The 21,448-nt window shown below is 39.2% G+C and overlaps 1 protein-coding gene across 1 annotated transcript; it reads right to left on the minus strand.

Annotated features, from left to right (window-relative positions):
* Window positions 1-74: 74 nt before the first annotated feature.
* On the minus strand, window positions 75-4,587 carry mrps18a (mitochondrial ribosomal protein S18A). The gene is made up of 6 exons (XM_067572425.1): window positions 4,389-4,587; window positions 2,883-2,914; window positions 1,924-2,028; window positions 1,693-1,816; window positions 754-826; window positions 75-616 (listed from the first exon to the last, which is right to left on the minus strand). Exons 1-6 carry the CDS (start codon window positions 4,534-4,536, stop codon window positions 472-474), a joined length of 627 nt encoding a protein of 208 aa, XP_067428526.1. The 5' UTR covers window positions 4,537-4,587; the 3' UTR covers window positions 75-471.
* Between the last annotated feature and the right edge of the window lie 16,861 nt (window positions 4,588-21,448).

Below are 21,448 nucleotides of genomic sequence, written 5' to 3' on the forward strand. Positions count from 1 at the left end.
AACTGCAAGCTTTTTGTTCCATTTAGCTCTCATGCACAAAAGCTAATCCTATACAGTAAACACATGTCAGGAGGTGGAGTAAACAGATGGATTTTATTTGCACATCTGTGTTGCTTTGAGTATACACAGTCAACATACCACCTACTTTGAAAACGTAACACTGACCCAGTTGTTGCCCTCTTTAAGTTGTCACTTCAAGGGCTTTTTGAAAACGAACAGAGACAGAATAGATGGTTCTGGGTGGGGCTGAGCATGATTCATTGAAACTGTGACGCAGCTTAATAAACAAAAGGTACAATAAATACAGATGGATAAAGGTTTTCCCATGGTAGTATGACGAAAGTCACTGTAAATTGCAGATGTAGTTGAAAGACTTGGTTGAATGGAAATCCACTGGAATCTGCGTCCTTGCATCACAGGCCCACCCACTTTCCTCCAGTTGCTGTACTGATTTGTCTGGATCTCTATCCTTCAGTGTTTTGTGTAAACAGGTTTGACGCCGTAACGCACATTGTCCTTGAGTACTGGGTGGCCAACAGGCATGCGCTTCTTACACCACTTCAGTCCTGTTTTATAGATGGGTTTCACCGAGTCAATGGACCAGCGGGTCAGGTATCTGTACAATAAACAGCAGATGTGGCAGATACAATTTTTAGTTTGAGTTGCACTGGAACCTTCCCAGCCTGACCACTTATAGATAATGATGAGAAACACATACACAGACACATACACATACACACATGCATACATCACCTGTTGAGTTGTGGCTTGGGCTTCTTTGAGACATGGCCCTCTGGAAGTTTGGGTTTGTGGTCAGGAAGCAGACCTTGAACACACAGGAAAACAAAAGTCACTTTTATTAAGGTTGTTTAAATGTGTGAGAAACTCTGCTGTCAAAAGACAACCATCATTCAGCAAAGCTGGTCCAAAAAGGGAACAAAAGAATAATTTCTGTTGGGTTCTATTGATGCCACTTATGTTAATTATATTAGCATTTTGGGAAGTACTTCTATTTGTTTTCTTGCTGAGATGATGAGATGATCGATACCACAAGTATTAACTTAAGCCAGGAGACAATTATCTTGACTTAGCATAAAGATTAAGAGCAGGGGAAACAGCTAGCCTGGCTCTGACCGATGTGAAAGGGGGGGGGGAAGTCTCCCGACCATTCCCAACAACAAATGTAAACAAAATCAACATAAAAACAAGTTGTGGTTTTATTTGGAGTTACATGCTGGAACCATTTTTTTCTACTGAGTGAAAGAAAAGCTGAGTGTTTCCCAAAATGCTGAACTACTCTTTTAAGCCTTCATTTAATTACCATTCTTTGTTTTTACCAATTTGACAGCTGAGTGTTTAAAATCAATGTAACTGATATCATGACAGGCAGAAAAAGCCAGCTTAAATGCTTTAATTTGCAATAAATATGTGGTTTCCAGATAAATCTCCAAGCAGACAACAAGAAAGAATAACTTTTTAATGTCTTGGCCCAGCTGCCTCAACTTCTTGCTGTCTTGACAGTGCCAGATTCACTCCCTTTAAGTCTGTATATGCCCTTTAATCAACACTGAACTGCATTTCAATCATTTTCAATTTGTAATTTAATGTGTCAGAAAAGACAAAGAAGGTGAGGGAGATTTGAGTATGGAGAGAACAGGAATACAAAGAAATGGAGCAGGCAGTAATACAGACCTGCTCTGTGAGCCATCTGCACACAGATGGCAATCTTGTGATGTTCCTCTGGACAGAGACCAGTTATTCTCCTAGGCAACATCCCTCCATCTGACCTGATGAACTGACTGAGCAGCAAGACATCCTGGAGGCGTAAAACAAAAACGAAAAAAGAGAATTAGGCACTTTAAACAGCTGACACACTTAACATTATGTCTCATTTGGTCATTACAAGCCTTGAGATGCATTTACCGTGTAGTTGTATTTGTGCTGCAGGTTCCATCTGTAGATGGGGCACTTGGCTGCGGGGTTTGGAGGCTGTGGTCCTGCTGGTATGTCCAATATTTGTCCTTCAATCTGACAGGTTAAATTACTACGGTTAGTCCATAATAAGCTATGGTAGACTCCTGATAAAGGTTCAGTGTAGTGTTCTTCACTACTAATATGAAAATTTATGATTGCAGTAAGTGAAGGCGTATTTGAATCATAAGTCCTTCACCACCACTATACTACATAGCTGTTATTTGTAGAGGCGTGCCAGTTCAGGTCAAATTGCTCTCGTTGCATCTCCTCACATTTGACAAAGTATCTCCTTATGGAAACAAAGTGCTTCTATGCTCTGTGTTGCTCTTGCAACTTTAATGATGTAAATCTTAACCCGAAGCCGAGACTTTTAAAATGTAATTGATCTGTAAAGTTGCACAACATTTGGATACATGATCAACATGATTGCATTTTTCCAACCTGACAGGCCCTGCTGTCAAAGTACAATTAAGATACATAGTGCAAACAGTGCAAAGCATGTTTTTGTTGCATAATGTGTTTAAAACTGGCGGGAATGTTACTGGAGTTTACATCCTCTACTTTTGTCCTTAAACATCAAAGGATAGTTGTCTCTTTAACAGTTATGTCTACTGTAATCATTCAATACCAACTGCATAGGCATCTGCAACTATCTTTTATTGATTTTATATGAACAGCAAATACAACAACTGAGCCATTCATTCTTTTCTTTAGAAATTAGCTTGTTACTATTGCAAAGTAATGATCTTCAGTCAAAGCTTTAGATCACTACTTGATGCACAGTTTCATAATGCTTATAAAAAAATACTGCTTGTCTATTGACAACATCAGAACAAAATACTGGGTACTTATAACTAATAAAATTGACTAAGACTTAAATATCTAATAACCAAAACACTTGTACTTACAGTCGTTGTTTTCCCCTCTTGATTCTCCACAACTGTAAAATGGATGTTGTATAACATTAGGCCTTAATCATAAACACAAATACTGAAGTAACTATTTTTTATACTGCATTCCTAACCTTTGAAACTGCCACCACAATTTTTAAAAACATGTCCAGAGGTGGTGGTGGCAGTTAACACAATCAGTAGTAATGCTTTGACAGTAACTATCTCTTCTCCAGCTCAAGCTAAATCATAATTCACAATAAACAGGGCTTACATACATGTGGTAATGTGACGTTAGAATTGCTACCAATTTTTTTTTAAGTGTCCCTCCACTCAAAAATGTGTTTTTCTTCTTGTTACTTCAGTTGGTTGTTTGAGCTAGACTGTGCAGAATGATGTTTGTGCAGAGTTTGACACTAGAAGGCTGTTTTCACATTCATCTGCTGAAAGTGCAAAGTTTCTCTGTGATCCAGCATTCAATTTACATGCAAGTGTGATGTGGAAACTTGAAACTTTCAGTGCACGTACACTGAGAAGTAAGATGTCTCCTGCTTCACTTTACATTGAAGCAGGAGACATCTTGTGTTTAGCAGATAAACTTTTGAAACAAAAAATATTTGCATATTCATAGATTCTGGATTTTTAATGAGGGAGAAGAAGTAGATGTCATTTTAAGGATTTTACTGAGAGAACTGAACTTTTTTCATGGAAAAACCACATCAGACACAAATTGTAAAAGTATTGTGTTTTTTTTTTTTTTTACATATATCTTAAAACATGTCTGGAGGGGACTTTTAAGCATTATTGACTTATGAAATGTTATAAGTATACATTTTGTTTGACAAGAAATAGAATTTAAAAGGCACATTGTGTACACAAGTGTATAAATACCAACATGCATTTATGACAAATTTAAGGATGAGTGGGACTGATAAAGCAAAACACGACACACATTTGGACAAAAATGAATTTACAAGAGTTGAAGTTATGCAGTATTTGAATTAAGAATCTCACTGTACTACACTGTACTAACTTATTGAAATTGTATTTGGTTTTTGTAATGTTTATATTGTGTATTTGTATGCATGTATGTGAAAGCATGTGTATACATTTATGTTCTTAATGTGGACCCCAGGAGGAGTAGCTGTTGCCTTGGTAACAACTAATGGCTGCAAGGGCAGAAGTTTTAAAATATTTGAAAGTTAATCGCTCTGACCTCCTTCAGAAAATACATGTTTTTGTTAGGCAACATTTTATGAACAAACGTAACGTCACATTGAGAAGGACTAGCTCGCCTCCATTGAAAATGTACTTCCCCGCCCCCTTTTTTCCACGTTCATGCATTTCCGATTAGGTAAGACGCTGCAGTGCTTCCTTTATTAGTAAATGTTGTATACAAGTCTTAATAAGATAAAACATTTGAGCTGAGACGCCTCAATCACTGTAGTACGTTATAATAGCATGCTGGCGTTAGCCAGTTAGCTCTGCTGGGCTAATATCGCAACGTTTGAAGAGAAGTCTCACCTTGGCGGATTCCTCTGCTCTGAATGGCAAAAGCCGACAGCTGGGGGACGTTTATCCTCTGTAGAGCACTCGCGTTACTGCCAGTAACACCTAATTTTAAGCCCGCAAAGGAGGTCCATAGAGACCTCAACACACTGCGAGTTGCCATGTTTACTCCTTGACCTTCGTCTTCGTCTCTTCCTGTCTGATAATCTCGCGAGAATGAAAACAGCGACACCCTCAGTGAAAACCTCTTATTACATCCACGGTGAAGACTCCGAGGACAAATCCTGACAGAAAGTAGGTTATACGAGTACACAAATCCATTTAAATTGCAGGCGTGTCTTTGGATGAACTTTGTGTTTTATGGATCTATCTATTATGGCTTTGAAAAACAAAAACTGCCGCATGGCAAATTCCTAGACCAAGACCAGATGAGTTTATTTATAGCTATACAATCTTCATCAAAAGCTTTCCCTCAAAGGACACATGCAGCCAGTATCTAAATCTGATTAATCTACAATCACCAACATAAAAGCGTTAAAGCACAATACCTAACAAAATTAAACACAAGGGGGAAAAACTATGTGCAAGTCCTATCTAAGGGAGAACATCTGAGAAAAAAGTGACAGTGACATGCAGATAGAGCTAGAGCTAGATTTTTTTAAGGCCAGAAGATTCAGTATAAAACTACAATCACGTACATGTCCATCTATTTGTCTGCAAGGAGGATGTAAACATAATGTACCAGGGGAAAATAAATCCTGTTATATATATGATAAACTCCAGCATGTACCTTTGGGTGCTAGAGGTATTTTCATTCTCCAGTTGCTTTTGCTTAGATGCTCAAAGTTCATAAAAGAGATGGGGTCACAGATGTCAGTCCTCTCTATTCATGCTGAGAGGCATCAAGCGCAGCGGTGTAGGAACATGCAGAACTTTTTTGTTGCAGAAACCAGAGGATACAGGTAGATTCTCCATGCACAGATAAAGAGACTCGGAGAAGATAAAGAAGAGTTTGATGTTTGATAGTGTTATCATAAAGAACACTATGCCATTGTCCCAATTGCTATGTTTTTGTTTGTTGTTTTTCAGGATTTATCTCATGGCTTCATCTGCTTGCATAAAGAAAGCAAAGCAGGCTATAGTGTGCTTACAGTAGCCCTTTCTTGGCTACTGAGTAAACTTGCTGAACTTAGTCTTGTGCACATTTGAGCTTTATGATAAATCCAGGCATTGAATTCATGAAACATAACCTTCTTTTGCAGGATCCCCCAAAATTGCACAACTTTATAGTGAAGATTATTGCCCCCTTGTGTGGTTTGGTAAGTTATAATTTTTTTTTTTTGGCAAACAAGTTTCCTTTTTTTTCACAGGGTAGGTCTCCGTTTCCCAGAGAAAAAAAAGTAAAAGTAGCATCTGAAAGTTACAACATTCATTTGGCCTTGAGCAATTTCTCTGTTGGTATATTTCATTGTTTTCATGGACATGTGAGTTCCTCTTTTTAGAGTAGTGAACATAAAACAACAATAGACAAATTAATGAGAGAAAGCTGGTTATGAATTCCCTTGAAAAATCAAGTATTTTTGAAAAAAAAAGCATTTTTAATAGAGAATACTGCACATTGTAGACAGTGGACATCTTAGACATTTATTTTAAGATATTGGACAAATTAAATAAGATAAGGGAGATTCTGATTTCTCAGATCTATATAATTCATAATAAAGATGAAGTGAAGTTAATATGTCACACAATAGACAATGAAGTTGCTCTCGTAACCTTGAAAATGGTCTTCAAGTTCTGCCAGAACGCTGTATCATTGACTATTACTTCTTAGACTGTCTTTTGTCTCTGTTCAACAGATGGTTCAGCATTGTCAATGCATCATGGTAAATACAAATACATCACCACAGGGGCATGTTCACCATCATGGTTCCTTGGGTTCATGGCCAAAAATGTGAACAATCTCTCAAATGCCATCTTAACTGTGGAGCCTAAAAGAGCTGCACACTGAGATGCAAATGGCCTTCTTCTGTGATCGTCTCGTCCATGGAGCAGAGAGTAGATAGAGATTACCGTCACCCTACCACCACAAAGGAAGCATTGTCTCGGTGATCAGGTCCCTTCGTCAAGGACACTTAAGCAGTCACATTCCTTGAGATGAGCCCAAAAAATGGCATTTAAAGTGTCTGTCCTCCTCACAGGCTTTGATATTTAAATGAAACATGGCCCTGTACAAACAGGCGCCTCAGCTGAGGAAGAGGGGGGTGAGTAAATCAGATAGGATTTCCCTCAGATGAAAAGAGCTTGTCTGACATTTTCACAGCGAGCGCTGAGGGACGCTGAGGCAATGTTGGTTCGATGTCATGGTGGGAAGTTATTGCTGTGTGGAAAAGGTTACCGTTTTCACCCCGCTTCCCTGGACAAACTACTAAAACACAGCATGGAACCACCAGATGAGCTGAGACTGGGGCGAAGATGTAGCTGGCATGATCACATCACACAAAAACAAATCCATCCCACCCTGCTGCATTCCCCTCTTTATTGTCACACTAGTTTGTTTTGCCTTTAATGTTTTGGGGAACACTGACGGGCCCCTGGTGATAGCTTCTGCTGAAGAGCCTAAACACAAAAGGACTTGCAAGGGGGTCATAATAGCAAAACCGTGGGACCTGAATAGTTGAATTTGGGGTGGTACCTTTAATCAAAATCACTGAATTACACATCTGACTGTTGTGGCGTAGCTTTCATACTTCCTTAGATCAAGATTTCTCCCATTGAGAACGTTTTCGACAGAATATCTCATTCCCATGCAGATGGAATGTGTGGATTTGCTGCCATCCAGATTGATGGGCACAGTCTGGTATGCAATTAAGGCATAGCTGTCACTAAGAGGCTTTCCTGGGTGATTAACTTGTAAGGGCTGTTGCATCCAAGGAAGTCAACTGAACACAATTAGCCTATTTCGAGGGAATAGAGTTTGGTTAAAGGCCACTGCTTGTAAAATGAGGTGAGAGGAAAGAAGCTTCCCAAAGCAGACAACTGGAAACAGAGACGCTGGTTTCATTGACCAGGGAGCGGAGATCAAGGTCCACGGTGACGATCAATGTCAATGTGCGTTCATCGTTGCCTCTTCTTATTTGATGTTGGGTAAAGCTTCTGTGCAAGTGACAGGAATCTTTATTTATCTGAGTATCAACAAACCCCCCCCCCCCTTGCCTTTTGTGTCTCTCTACCCTCTTACTCACTACCCTTCCCTTACTCATTCGGGTGTACGTGCTAAACGGCACTGGCTTCTTCAACAAATTCGCTGTTCTTTGAAGAGGCTCTTATCCCTGTTTTTCCTCCCCTCGGCCCTCTATGAGTGCCGGCTTCTATCCTCTCTCTCACACATACACACATTCATTCAGCCATCTCCGTAAACACGCACACCAACACAAACACATGCTCCCCTGAATGTCTCTCATATACACACTTAATGTATGACAGGGAGGCCTCTGAATCAATTTTTCACACAGGTTGCATTTCCTGTGATACAATAGCTCCTTGGCCCCTGAGTGGTCCTCTTCAAATGTTTGAGAACATTTTTTTTACTCTCTTTGCAATTTTCTTCCCGCCAGGATGCGGTTTTTTGTTTTAGTTTGAAACGGGTGATGAGGTCCAGTCTCCTTCGGTTGAGTTGTGTTTGTCTGACCTTTTAAAGGGTCACTCCCAGTGGCTGGCAACAAGTAAGTCAATTAAAGCAGAGTGGAGAGTCTGAGGAGAATGAGGAGACAGCTGACTTGTTTTCATCGGGATCACTGCTCAGCATTAAAATCAATCCTCTGACTGAATTCTTGCCACTCCATCTGTTTTAAATGAAAGAATCCTGTTTCACCTGCAGGAGCAACAACACAAAACGCAACAGATGACTCATATAGGCTCTGAGGGATGTTTTTATGTGGCACAGGGGTAACTCATGCTGTGCTGATTTGTGCAGCGGTGCCCACATTAGTTTCCCACCATGGCTGCCCCTGCTCTTAACTTCCTCCTTGTACACGTTGCCATGACACCTGTGGCGGCATTCTCACGGCCACATGGTTTCCAGTCAACTGCAGTCCTCTTTTACTAAAAGGCTGTCTTCAGGTGGTCATGTGACTTATGAGGTGACCATGAGGTGTATTAAAGGGGCTGCCACATTTTTCTGATATTGTTCAAATTACTATCGCTTTCATCATTTTTTTAATACCTGGCTTACAATACATGTATGAATTTTACTCTTTGGGTTGATCTATTGAATTCAGACTTGAATTAATGTATTTTTTGTCCACTTGAGGGCAGCGCAACAAGCTGTAAACACAACTCTGACATATCATCACATTTTAAGTTGATATGGCAAACATGTTAGTAAACTGTTCATTTACACATCTAACAGTAGTCCAAGATAAGTCAAATATTCACTCTCCTTTTAGCTCAGTTTTTGGTCTGCTAACTCTTGAGACATATCTGGCTCTTTAGCTGCAAAATGCTCCACTTTGTTCGCCAGCCTGTCACCAACTTTGCCTGTTTGTTGTTTGATGTTAGCCAGGTAGGTTTATCAGTGGTTTAACAGCTGCCTATTATGACTGAAAATGATGCTGATGAGAGTGATGAGACTAAACCAAAACACAAAAGTATGGGCTATAAAACCAAAACATTGAGTGAAAAGACCCTAAAATGCTCTGTAGAGCTGAGGGGAGTTGAGTGATAATTATCTGTTGGTTCTTCACTACAGGCTACACCTTTCACATTGCAAGTATTTCATCCATTGTCAATATGAAAATATTATTTAGAGGAGCTTTAATATAGTTCTATAATTTCTGTGGTAAAGACCTGCTCTTGCAGGCAGTTTTACCAAGACATATGATGTTTTATCTGTACGCAGATAACTGAGTTATCAACATTCTTTCATTATAAATCAAGGAAAGCAAGAAATTTTTATCTGAAAATTAGTTCATGTTTGGTCTTGGTCATGATTTAGCAATATATTAATCTGGATAACTTTATCTACGTATAACAAACAAGGCCCTGGTGTTATTTTTGCCTATCGAGCTCCATGGAGAATCAGTTGTTGACAAGTCCATCTCACATCACTTTACTTGGTTGCTCTTGTGCATATTTCATTCCAGTCATGCTTACCTCATTGTGGCTCGATATGTGCTTTTCTTTCCCTCTTTGAAAGGGATAAAAATTCATGTCACACTACCATAAAGTTGACTTGCTTATCAGCAAACATTCCCACGTAACATCATCTAACATTGCCACTTATTTGAGCAAATTATGAAATGAACTTTAATTAAGTTTTGATGCTGACTTAACCTGTAGATAGTAACACTTGTGAAGACAAAAGGTTATAACTCATGTTTTTATTTTTGCTCAGAAGTGAGGCAACATTCAAGTTAAACATACAACAATGTTTTCTCCCACAGAAGCAAATAAGAACACCAGATATAAGGACAGTCTGTGCCCCTCCTTTATGTGAACCACATCTGGCTGGTAAAGAAACCTGGTGTCACACAAGGTCACAACAACATTTTCTTCACTCTCATTAGTCTGTCCGCTTTTCTCTGACTGAAACAGGGTGAAATGTATTGAATGGTATAGAATGCACAGAAAGCAAGTTGGTGGAACCCAGCAGGGGGCAGCGGTGATTGTCAGGTGCAGCTTCACTCCACTAATAATGTTTGACTGCCTCCCTGTCTTCTATAGTCTGTCGCCCTGCAGCAGTGAGTCAGTCAGCAAGACGTTGAGGATTAAATAATAAAACACATTCAATTGGAAGATAACGCAGACACATAGACATATATTTCACTCCCTATCAGCCTAGTAGGTTCATTTATTAATTTAATAGGACAGGAAAGGCACTAGTCATTTATATAATTCTTTAATAGACTGATTAATGTTTAACAGATTTAAAACAAGCATGCTTTATGGCAGGATGAAGGAATGAAACTGCAAACTACTACTTGAATAAAAACAGAAAGTAAATAACTTTTGCTGCAGAGTGATGTGAACCCCCTATTCTACCATCAAGACATGTTACGTGGGCTCCCTGATGGGGAACATTATCTTTGTCTCTTGTTCTCTTCCTTTCCCAGTTGGGGGTCATTCATGGTAACAACTTGAGACCGTCTTTTTTTCTCATTTTTACTACCTCCCTTTTTGTTGTATTTTTAACACCATGTCCAATCCATCTTGTGAATGTAAAAAGTGTACTTAGTGTGTCTGTGTGTGTGTGTCTGTATGTGTGTAAAGTCCGTCTTGCCATGGTGAGAAGAGGTAGTAGTACAGTGAACGGCAATCAGTCAAGAGTTTCTCCGGGTCTTTATGCATCAGGCTTAATTAAGAGACTTTCACTTGTACAAAGAGACATGATGCAACAAAAGAGTGGACGCTGAAAAGAAGCAAACCTGAAGTCCTTCCATCTCCCATTCACTCATATGTATAAGGACTGGGCAGTCAAACACAAGGCAAACTCTTCAGTAAAATTCCATCGCTGGCAAACACAGAACTAGGAACAGTAATGAAGGAAGAGCTACTTTTTTTCCCCAAGAACTGCTTTGTCATCAAGTGGAAGCACACTCACATGTTTAATTCTTTCCATTCACACCAAATAATAACATTTAAAGATAAACTACATGCTTCCATGCACCTCGTTTATGCACATTGGTCCATTAACCAGCATGGTTTATGGACAAATGTTACAAGTCAACAGGTGCCATGTTTCAGCTTTCAGGAAACTTTCACTTACTGTGTGTTCAGACATAACATGAAGTGAATTTTAGAGGCAGCGAAATTGCATCTGAAGGAAAGATATGAGAAGACACGAATTCTAAAACTTGAGCAAAAAATTCATGCAATCTAGTTCATAAACGTCTGTACGTTTATGAAGTAGATTGGAAGTAGATTGGAAAAAGGAGAAAGATTGGAGGGAGATGTTGAATATTCATTATGCATATAATGTCATATAGTTGAGGGAGGATAGCTTACTACAAGTCTTAAGTTTGTTTCTACATTTGAACATTTTTGCATTGTTAATCACAATTTTAGAGGAACAGTTTTCCTTTTTTCGGTTTTACTTGGAAAGTTGTATGAAGTGCTTCTTCACTTGTTACCTTCCTCTAGAGTAGCCTAGCTAACAAGGATACCAAAAATGTTGTCAACTGATTCCTGTGGCTAAGATAGCTAACATTAGCCATCATGAGCTACCATACCAAGTGAGGCTGTAGCATCGAATCAGCTGAGTTTAGGCTATTAAATTGGATTAGGGTTACATAGTTACATAAGCTCGCTTCTCGCTTTCATGTTCAAAAAATGTCTGCTTTGATAAAACACTATACTCAGATACTTGCATTAGCAATGTAATCTGTGTATAAACAAACTCTCTATGTGTCTTATTTGAATAATACTGTGTGCAGTAAACAAATATTCTGCTCTAAATATTAGACAAAGTTTTGTTGATCATTCAGGATTACTCATCTCTGACTTTCAAACACAATACTCAAATTTTCGTAGGTGTCGTAGATGAGCTTTGGATGGAGGCGTTTGGCTTAAAAGTTTCCAAACTCTCCACCAGATGTTTCAGATTATTGAAATAAATCTGTACATAGTGTATATTTGGTCTAAGTGTTGAATAGTTCTGTGGGTTTTTCTACTGGCACTGGTTCTGCAGACCAAATCGTCCTCAACACCTCGGCGTGTTGCCACCTTGGCTCTTCTTTTGCCAGCATAATATAACATTAATCCATTTGAGACATAGCAGATTTGTCAAAGATGGATCTGCTATAGGTTTGACTTTCACAACATTTCTATACAGTATTTTATGATTGATCATCTTCCACTTCCTGGAGAAATGAAAGACAAACCAAAGACATAAACACATTTTCATTTTTCTCACCTTTATTTTTTGTGGTAGTTGGATTTATTTAGTTGTACAAAAAAGGCTCAACATTAAACATCTGGCAGACTGAGTAATTAATTCCCATAAAGGAAAGGCAAGCAAGAAATACTGTCCAAGGAAAAACTTGGAGAGGAAACAAGTCAATGTTATTATTAATAAATCCCCAACAGCTCACAAGAATTGCGGTGATGATAAAAGAAATCTTCAGGATCTCACTCGCTCCGGATTTGTAAATATACACAGAGGACTTGCATCAGAGAGCTTAAAGGACGGTGTCAACTGTGTAAAATATTGTAAAACCCTAATTAGATTTGATTGGATCACACAGTTTGCCCTCAACCCACACTCTTGGCTGATGGGACTCAGAAGAGCAGACTTCCTTTCCCCCTGCTGAAATACTTGTTTAAAAAACCTGTCCAACTGGCAGGAGCCCACTTACAAATGTGGGACGTTTTCTCTTTGTTGTGGTGAGCATAATGATCTCAAGCACCGGGCGTTCACAAGGGACCTTCATGGGCTGTGATGGCGGAAAAAAAGAAAAGGATTAAAGAGGACAGTGAACAGCAAGGAAACACAGAAACACAGTGAAGTACCAGGAAGAATAAAAAATACAAAGTCCTCTCAGCTGATTTAAGTCCCTTTATGCCTGATAAACACCCTGTTGTTAGAGTCTCCCCATATGCTTGTACAGGGGGGAAAATAACCACAAAAGCATCAAAGACCCTGGTCCCTCATGTCCCTTACATTTGATCAACGTGTCGTGTCCTCTTTCATGTTTTTGACCTCACAGCTGTTTTAGAGATGGGAAACCTTCTACCTGGGGTTTTTTTCAGCATGGATAACCAGGGTAACCTTTTCAAAACTTTTTTAAAAACCAGCGTAATAACAAATAGAGATGACTAAATAATATATAATTTGCACTGTAGAAATAGTCATTATTGCTCTCATCATTGTGATCATTGTGGAATGGAATCAGTGTTTCTGGTTCAGATGATGTCTGACAGGCCTCATCTAATCTTAGTCTGACTTCATGCTCTGTGTTTAAGGCTTTTCCTAAAAAATCGCTTTTCAAATGCATCTGGATCATGTCATTGCTTCACTCCCTACGCAGACAAAGAAGAGTGTTTCCATTTTTAAAAGGAGATAACTCTTTGGAGGATCTTACACCCATCTCCAGAGAGAAAGTTATTTTGACAGATTCATATATCTCAACCAAAAGCTTATTCTACAGTATAAAAACGTTTTGTCATTGATATTTTCCTGCAGGAAATAATGGTCTGCCATTGTGCGCAACTTGTTTTCATCCTCCCGCACCACATGCTAATAGTTTGTCAGGACATAATATAGAAAGTATAGTATGTTTTCCATGACACTGATTGAGGAACTGTTTTTGCATCAATGACTCCACCTGTTAGATGTTAAGGAGATCTATCTATTGTTTGTATAAGTGTTCTGTAGGATTCAATCACTACTGGAGCTCATCGACTTACTGATCCTCAGGAAATCAGCAGATATTCGATCTGAGGAAGATCTCTTTGAAAGTTCAAAAAGATCTTAGGTCTCGGCTCCATGCAGAGCCAAAAATTAAATGAAAGCTGCACAAAAGCATTGCCTCTAATGGCAATTAGTGACAGTTACTGCACACTGTTGTTATTTGTGGTTGTATGAACATAAAAGCTTTGATTTCTGAAGTGCATCGTTGATATGATGGGTCTATTTTCTACAGTTTGTCAAAAATGTCAGAATAAGTCGGTTAAATGATTCAATTACGTATGTATGAATTACCTAACCTAAGCTCTGAAGGGACTTGAGCATAACCCTGCTTATTGCATATGCTCAGTCCAGGAGACTCTTTGACCAGCACAGAATAATCATCCACCTCAAATTGACAGTATGATCACTACCTGGTCCTCACATGTCCCAGTCCAAAAAGCTCCATCCCTGCAGCAGAAATGTGGCTCTGATTACTGGAGATGTATGTTGAATGAGTTGCAGGGTAAACCTTGGGAGGCACAGTAATGTGAAACAGATATACTATATCTATAACACAATAGGCCACACTTACAAGGAAGACATACCTTTGTCATCATCCAGAAAATCATGTTAAACTCTCTGCTCTGGGCGGCGAACACCGCTGTTCAAATCCAGATAGCAGACAACAGTCTCTGAGGACACAGACAGTATTACCTGCTGCCTACTGAATGAGATTCTTTTCCCTGAAGTAATATCAGCTTAGCCCGAGGCAGCAGAGCATTCACTGACAGGAGGTATAGAGTTTGCATGCCACTAGTAATAGGATAGTCCAACATCATTAAACTCATGCACTGTCAAAATATTTGCAACTCTACAACAAGTAAGTGAAAGGCTCTACAGTAACTTTGGTGGGCTTTACTGTTTTTAACTGCAAATATTTGGTCAGTTTGGGCACTTGATCCTGTGTGAAAAACAGTTTTACTTTCCAAAAGTTTTCCTATGGAATAGAAAAGCAGCTAAACTATTATATATTTATAGTGCATACTTCATCGTGCATATCAGTAATTTTTTATCATACTGAGCATTTATTTCATAATTATAAATCTGAACTGATCTGGGGGGAATTAACTCCTCAAGCTTGTATTTTATATTTTAATATTTTAATTAAAGACTGGATATACTGTGATTTCAAATAGATAGAGTTGATTGTGTTTTTTATTGATTTTGTTTGTACTCACTGACAAATATGACCGCTCTTTAATCTTTTTTTCATTTTTATGAAGCCCTTTGATGCAGGCATTGTCATATCGGTCCATAAATGAATAACACTTATAATGACCTGACTTGTCCTCCTACTCTGAGCAATGTTAATAAATATGCGCTCGGATGTAAAACATCTGCCTCAGTCGCTCTGTTTTAGGTCACATTAAGTCCCACTCCAATATCTGACAGGCCATGTTCGATGTCTTAATGTGTTTCTGCAGAGAATTCAACAGAAAGCTGTCTATCTGGGCGCTAATTCTGTTGAACAAGACACAGACAACCTCTAACCTCACCATATACAGTATATGAAACTGGTCCCTGTACATTTCCCTGGGACGTTTGCCAGATTGCAATCACATTGACTGCCAATCAAACCAACGACCCCAGGGGTCTGCATTTTAAAAGGAGTGTTTGTGTTATCTTCACATACATTTTCTTTAGACACACTGAAACAGAACAGCTTGTTTTATCAGTCTGAAGTTTTATAATGGCCAAAATCCCTGTAATATGTTTATATAGCATATACAATGGCCTTTTTGAAGCACAACAGCCACAGTTATCTTTTGTCCCACACAGGGGTATAATTTTCTTACCTCATTCTCGAGATATGGCTGAATCCCAGCAGTGAACTAAAGGATAATGAAAATCACAATAACCTATATCCCAATTGACTCATTAAGATGTGCACGCAAGAATGTTTATGTTGTATCCTTATTAAATAGGTTTGGGACCTAGTAAAAGTTTAGAGGGACCTTAGGGCCAATATCCAGGGACACACTTTCAAAACCAGCTTTTAATCATGGAAGTAAAATGATCTTTGTCATCCTCTACAGGTACAGTAAAGACATAAATGGCATTATTTAAGACGTGAATGCAGAGCAAGAGCCTTGCTGCTCTCCTGACAGAGAACCAGTGTTGGTCTGTGATCTTTACATCCTGGCAGGGGATTCTGGTGAATCCGCTCCAAGCAAAGTTCGCCTCTCTGGACTGGGGCCCTGCTGGAAATTAAATTACCTCTTTTTCACAGTGACAAGGTGGTCACATTTTAAAAAACCCAGAAAGAATAATATTAATTTTGAGATAGCTAAAGATAATGTTGATGAATAGACATGCGCCCCCTTTGGCTGTTGTAGTTGTGTGTTTTGTTGAACACCAGTTCGCATTACATGCTCACTGAAACGTACAGAAGGGATATTTTGTCTGTGTGGCATGGAACGGAAAATAAAATTTTCACGGATGTTGCTGTAACTTCATGCCTGTTGCACATGTAGCCATGAGTGCTTGACCTCTTTAAATTGTACCACTTTCCCCAAAACACATGTACTATGAATTAAATGTGAGCCTCAAGTTTTGTATCTTAATTTGCATTGTCAAAATAGATTTTTGTTTTTTTAACCTAAATTGATGTTTGTTGAGGAACCAGCACATGTTTTCAGTCACACTAGTGGCATACGTGGTTCTAGGGATGGCAATGTCAGTCTGTAAGTCTATCGGTCCAACACTTTGGTCCAGACTAAAATATCTCAACAACTACTGGATAGATTGTCATTATATTTCGTACAGACATTCATGGTCCCCAGAGGATGAATCGTAACAACTTTGGTGATACCCTTGTGTGTTCCTCTAGCACCATAATGAGTTTGTCATTTGTGATTCAGAGTTAAATATTTTGATATTTAAGGGATGAATTGACTGTGAAAATACAGTACTTATTATACGTTATTATAAATACAATAAAAAACAATACAATATAAAATACAATTATATCAAGTTTTCACTTATTCAGTCAAATACTCAAAGGATTGGCTCAAATTTTGTACAGACATTCATGATTTCCAGATTTTGGTGACACTGACTTTCTCTCTAGCGCCACAATAAGATTGACCTCACTAGCTTTTAATTAATTATCTTCACAACTGTGTTTTGCTGTGATAGTCAAGCTCCCAAGAGGATACATTCTGATTATTTTTAATCCAGCTATCATCAGGTCAAAAATTTTATTTGCCCAGTACTTTGGTTATATTAAATAACTAATCACATTTCCATCACTCTCAGCTGTACTTTGGGTTTAGTGTTAATTAACAACTGTACCACGCTAACACATTAAACTGAGATGGGGAAGATGGTAAACATTATACCTGCTAAACATCAGCATGTTAGCATTGTCACCGTGAACATGTTTGCATGCTGATGTTAACATTTAGCTCAAATCACAGCTGTTCCTAAGTAGTCTCACAGAGTTGCTAGCATGGCTCTTGTTTCTCAGCAGTTGGCACAATAAGTCAAGCCATCCAACCACTTTTATGTGAAGAAGGCTTTGGGTAGCCTGATAATCAGACTGAATTTCCATTAAGTCATCATTCAGTCTGACATGGTGTTCATGGTAGCCGTTTTCTGTTTGGGAAGTGTGAGCTCACATCTCCACGCCACCATTTTCAGTCAACAGTTGTCGCTGCCAGCAGTCAAGGGTTGTTTCACATTACAAAAATAAGCATCTAGCAGTGAGGTTGCAGATTACAACAAACTCCCCTCCCCTTACCCTTCCAGGCGTGTAGAAGAACCTACAGTGGCCACGAAACTTGCAAAAAACGCGAAATACCCTCGCTAGAGTCAGTGTTTGGTTTGTCTGTTGTGGGCTACTGTAGAAACATGGCAGAGCAACATGGCAGGCTCCGTGAAAGAGGTCCCATTCCCTATGTAGATATAAAGGGCGCATTCTAAGATAACAGAAACACAATGATTCTTATTTTCAGGTGATTATACACTAATTAAAACATACTTATGAATATTATATTCCATTTCTGCCAAGTCTGTTCTGCTAGATGCCACTAAATTCTACACACTACACCTTTAAGTATTTAAGTTGTAATTCTTATTCATGCTTGCCACCGGTGCGGTAGTTTTCCTGCCACCATTTCTCTGTCTCCAGCTGGCACAGAAAGATGATGTGCTCACTCTCACACTTGCCCACACAATTCTCATCGCTCGTTTTTTCCCCCAAATTGGGAAACAGCCATCGATGAGCAACAACTGACCTATTTGAATTACTGAAAATCTGAGATGTGGGGTCTAGAACCAGGCTAACATTTGGATAAACAGTGAAACACCTTCAATAAAAACAACAGTCAAGTCACTGGATCTTTCTCCATAAATCCAACCACTCCACTGATACCTTCTAGGATTGACCAAAAAAAACCACTGGAGACTTACTTCAATAAACTTGATTTGTCTCATTAATCCAACACACAACTAAAGTGCAATAGTGTTAAAACTGACTCATAACTTGACTCAACTTAAAAGGATTCTCTCTAACATCCATGCCATTCTATTTACCGTTCATACACAGTTCTTAGAAGACCTCTCCTGTCTGAGTGTTTAGTGTGCAGGAAGCATTACAAATTGTATGAGTGATATCCTGATTTCCTGGCCAGGAAGCATTAGCAAAGTCATTTGCTTTCATTATAGCGGAGTCATTTGGTGATGTTGAAACCACATCAAGGGAACACCCTGAAGCTTCATAGAGTTTTCAGTTTTCATGTCTAGACACTGAAGTCAGTTAAAGACCAATTAAATCACTTAATGTCTCAGATTCCCTGTCAGAGTCTAATTTTTCTGTAATTTTTGCTGTAATTTTCCTAGCTTTCCATTGAAATTACTAACTGTTACACTTGGAACTGTTGGAAACCAAACTAACACTGTGTCTGAAAGAAGGAAGACCTAAAAGAGTCATGTCTTCGGCAGAATGAGAAAAATGTTCTTTCATGTCGTTCCTTGACTGTGTCAGAAGCGGTGCTATTGAGTGTTTCAGCTGTTTGTTTGTGTTGCTCAGGGGTCCAGAGTCCGCTTTGGCTGAAAACCCTTGACAATGACATATACGAAGAGGATTCTTCAAAGTCAACGCTCTCCTCTCTCTTTGTACTCTCCATGCCATTCATTCTTTTCAGAGAGGATGGATGACCCTTAACCAGAGGAGCTACTGAGGTATCCAGTTGTCTTCCTGCGCCATCTGTTAATCAACACACCACGACAAATCCAGCCACAACCGGACGGAACGTAACCCACACACTAACATCCCAACAACTCTAACAAACAAGACCAGAACAAGAGTAATGACGTCGTTTTTATAAACAGACTAAACATGTCCTGGTACTCAATTTAGTTTAGTAGACCAAATTTTAATGAATAGTTTGATTATACTTGATTGAGTCAACAGTTCATAAATAAACTCAAATGTCTATTACGGTATTTGTAGAGTGCCCTCTGGAAGTAATAAATAATTTACTTTTAGTCTTGGGAGCAAAGGGCAGAAAACTATGAAAAGTTTTCTTAACCCATGTAGCACACAGTTTATTGTAATTTCCAACAATGTCTAGCTGCCTGCCTCTTGGCAATTCTGCTCACACTGTATTTATTTCCTGTCAGATGCTCGTCTTAATAATTCTGTCATTCCCCGTGGTCCCACCACCCAGACAGCAGAGACCCCCATCTCTCTCACCTCTGGCCCCCCGCTTCACCCCTGGAGGCAGTGACAGCCTCTTTCCCCTCCTCTCTCACCCCACTATATTCTCCTTTTCCCACTGCTCCACTCATTCTCCCTTTTCCCATCTTGTTGCTACACCTACTTCGTCCACACCCTCTTCTCTCTGTTGACTCGCACATCTGGGAAAGGTTAAGAGCAAAGAAATGCTGCAAGAACTCCATTCTCATCCTTGTTCATGAGATGTAGGAGGATTTACTAATCTGTAAAACATTACCCCCCAAAAAATGTCACTCGTTCCAGAGTAGCCGCAACTCCACTGGTGATCATATTTCAGTGATCTTGTAGTGGTGTGGGGGTCAAATTGTCAAATAATCCCCACCATTAACCCTCTTAAACTAAAGTATTTGTCAGTTTCTCAATACTCAATGAAGTGTGACCATCAGGTTAGGAATATGGATGAAATTGTGGTTAGAACCAAGTCAAAGATACAGAAGACCATTCAGTTATAGAGGTTTCTGTGTGCTTGAAACAAGCTTGCTCATATTACGTGTTGTCTGAAAATGTCCAAAGGCAAAAGTGTTAATGCAGCTACTGTTGAAGGTGAGACAAAAAGCCTGCCATGATAGCCTCCTCCTTTCCCTTTTGGAAAGTCACAAGAGTTTATTGAAAGCAGCCCCTCCAAGTCTGACGTAGGAAAGGTGTTCAATGACGATGTTTGATGATCCAACAAGCAATTACTTTTACTGATGACTCTTAAATAGACATTTTTGGAAATACACTTATTAGATTTCTCACAGAGAATTAGATTAAAAGATTGATACTACTCTTATGTCTGTGTTAAATATGAAGCTACAGCAAGGACATGGTTAGGTTAGCTTAGCTTAGCACTAAGACTGGGAAGAAGCTAGACTGGGTTTGTACCAAGCTGAAAAAAATCGGAAACCACAACTTGCTTTTGCCTTTTGTATGGATTAAACAAACAAAATATAACAACAATTATTGAGAGTTACAGGCAGACTTTTGTTAACATTTGGATAGCGTTTGGCTAGCTGTTTCCAGTCTTTCTGCTAAGTTAAGCTAACCAGCTGCTGGCTGTAGCTTTATATTTAACAGACAGATAAGAGAGTAGTATTGATCTTCTCATCTGACTTCCATCAGGAAAAAAATTTCCTAACATGTCAAATTATTCCTTTCAGACAGGCATATTAAGGTGGAATATACAGTGAATCCCTGAAAACTTGAAGTCATCGATTTTAGTTGTAAAGAAGGCTTTTTTGTTATAGGAATGAGGAATGTAAGGTATTTGAAAACAAGGTAATCAGCACATCGGTTTTCAGGGTGAGTGAGCTGTGAAGAAAAGAGGTAGGAGAGGATGAGAGGTGAGGTGTGAGGCTATACTACCATGCAGCACACAAGGGTGGGATAAGAACTCTCAGGTGAGGTTTATGACGGGAAAGTTAAGGTTAACGAAGAGGCGTGGCGAGGACCTCCAGGTGAGTCTTACCGGGTTGAAAGTGGAAGACCACCTTAGACGAAATCAAGATGTGTTACTTAGCAGTCTGTCCCGAGGCTGCTGAGCACATCTGGTCAGTCTTGTTAAAAGGAACCTGTTAAATCCATTATCATCGGAGAGTAGCTTAAATTACAGCCATAGAACAAGAAAAAACAGCTGCGAGAGCGATAACCTGTGAGAAAACTCCCACTAACGCACACTGACACAGGCCAGCAGGTTTACAGGGTGAGAGATTAACTACCAGTTGTAAAATACAATCAGAGAGGGTGTGTTGCTCTGTCAGCCAGAGTGTAATGTAATCCTAATGTCACAAGGCATGAGGGGGAAAACGGGCATTGTCCTTCTGAAGGCACCTTTCAACGAAGGGGAACTTTCTCTGTGAGAATCTGGTAATGACAGCAAAATCAGCAGAATATGCTCATTTCCATCCAACA

The sequence above is a fragment of the Thunnus thynnus genome, chromosome 18 (genome assembly GCF_963924715.1).
Source record: "Thunnus thynnus chromosome 18, fThuThy2.1, whole genome shotgun sequence".
Taxonomy (NCBI): domain Eukaryota; kingdom Metazoa; phylum Chordata; class Actinopteri; order Scombriformes; family Scombridae; genus Thunnus; species Thunnus thynnus.

Excerpts from the sequence above, each read along its gene's own strand:
- mrps18a (XM_067572425.1), bottom strand. The coding sequence starts at position 4,536 with ATGGCAACTCGCAGTGTGTTGAGGTCTCTATGGACCTCCTTTGCGGGC. Across the intron at positions 1,817-1,923 it reads AGCACAAATACAACTACACG|GATGTCTTGCTGCTCAGTCA; the intron begins GTAAATGCATCT and ends TTACGCCTCCAG. Across the intron at positions 827-1,692 it reads GCAGATGGCTCACAGAGCAG|GTCTGCTTCCTGACCACAAA; the intron begins GTCTGTATTACT and ends TGTGTGTTCAAG.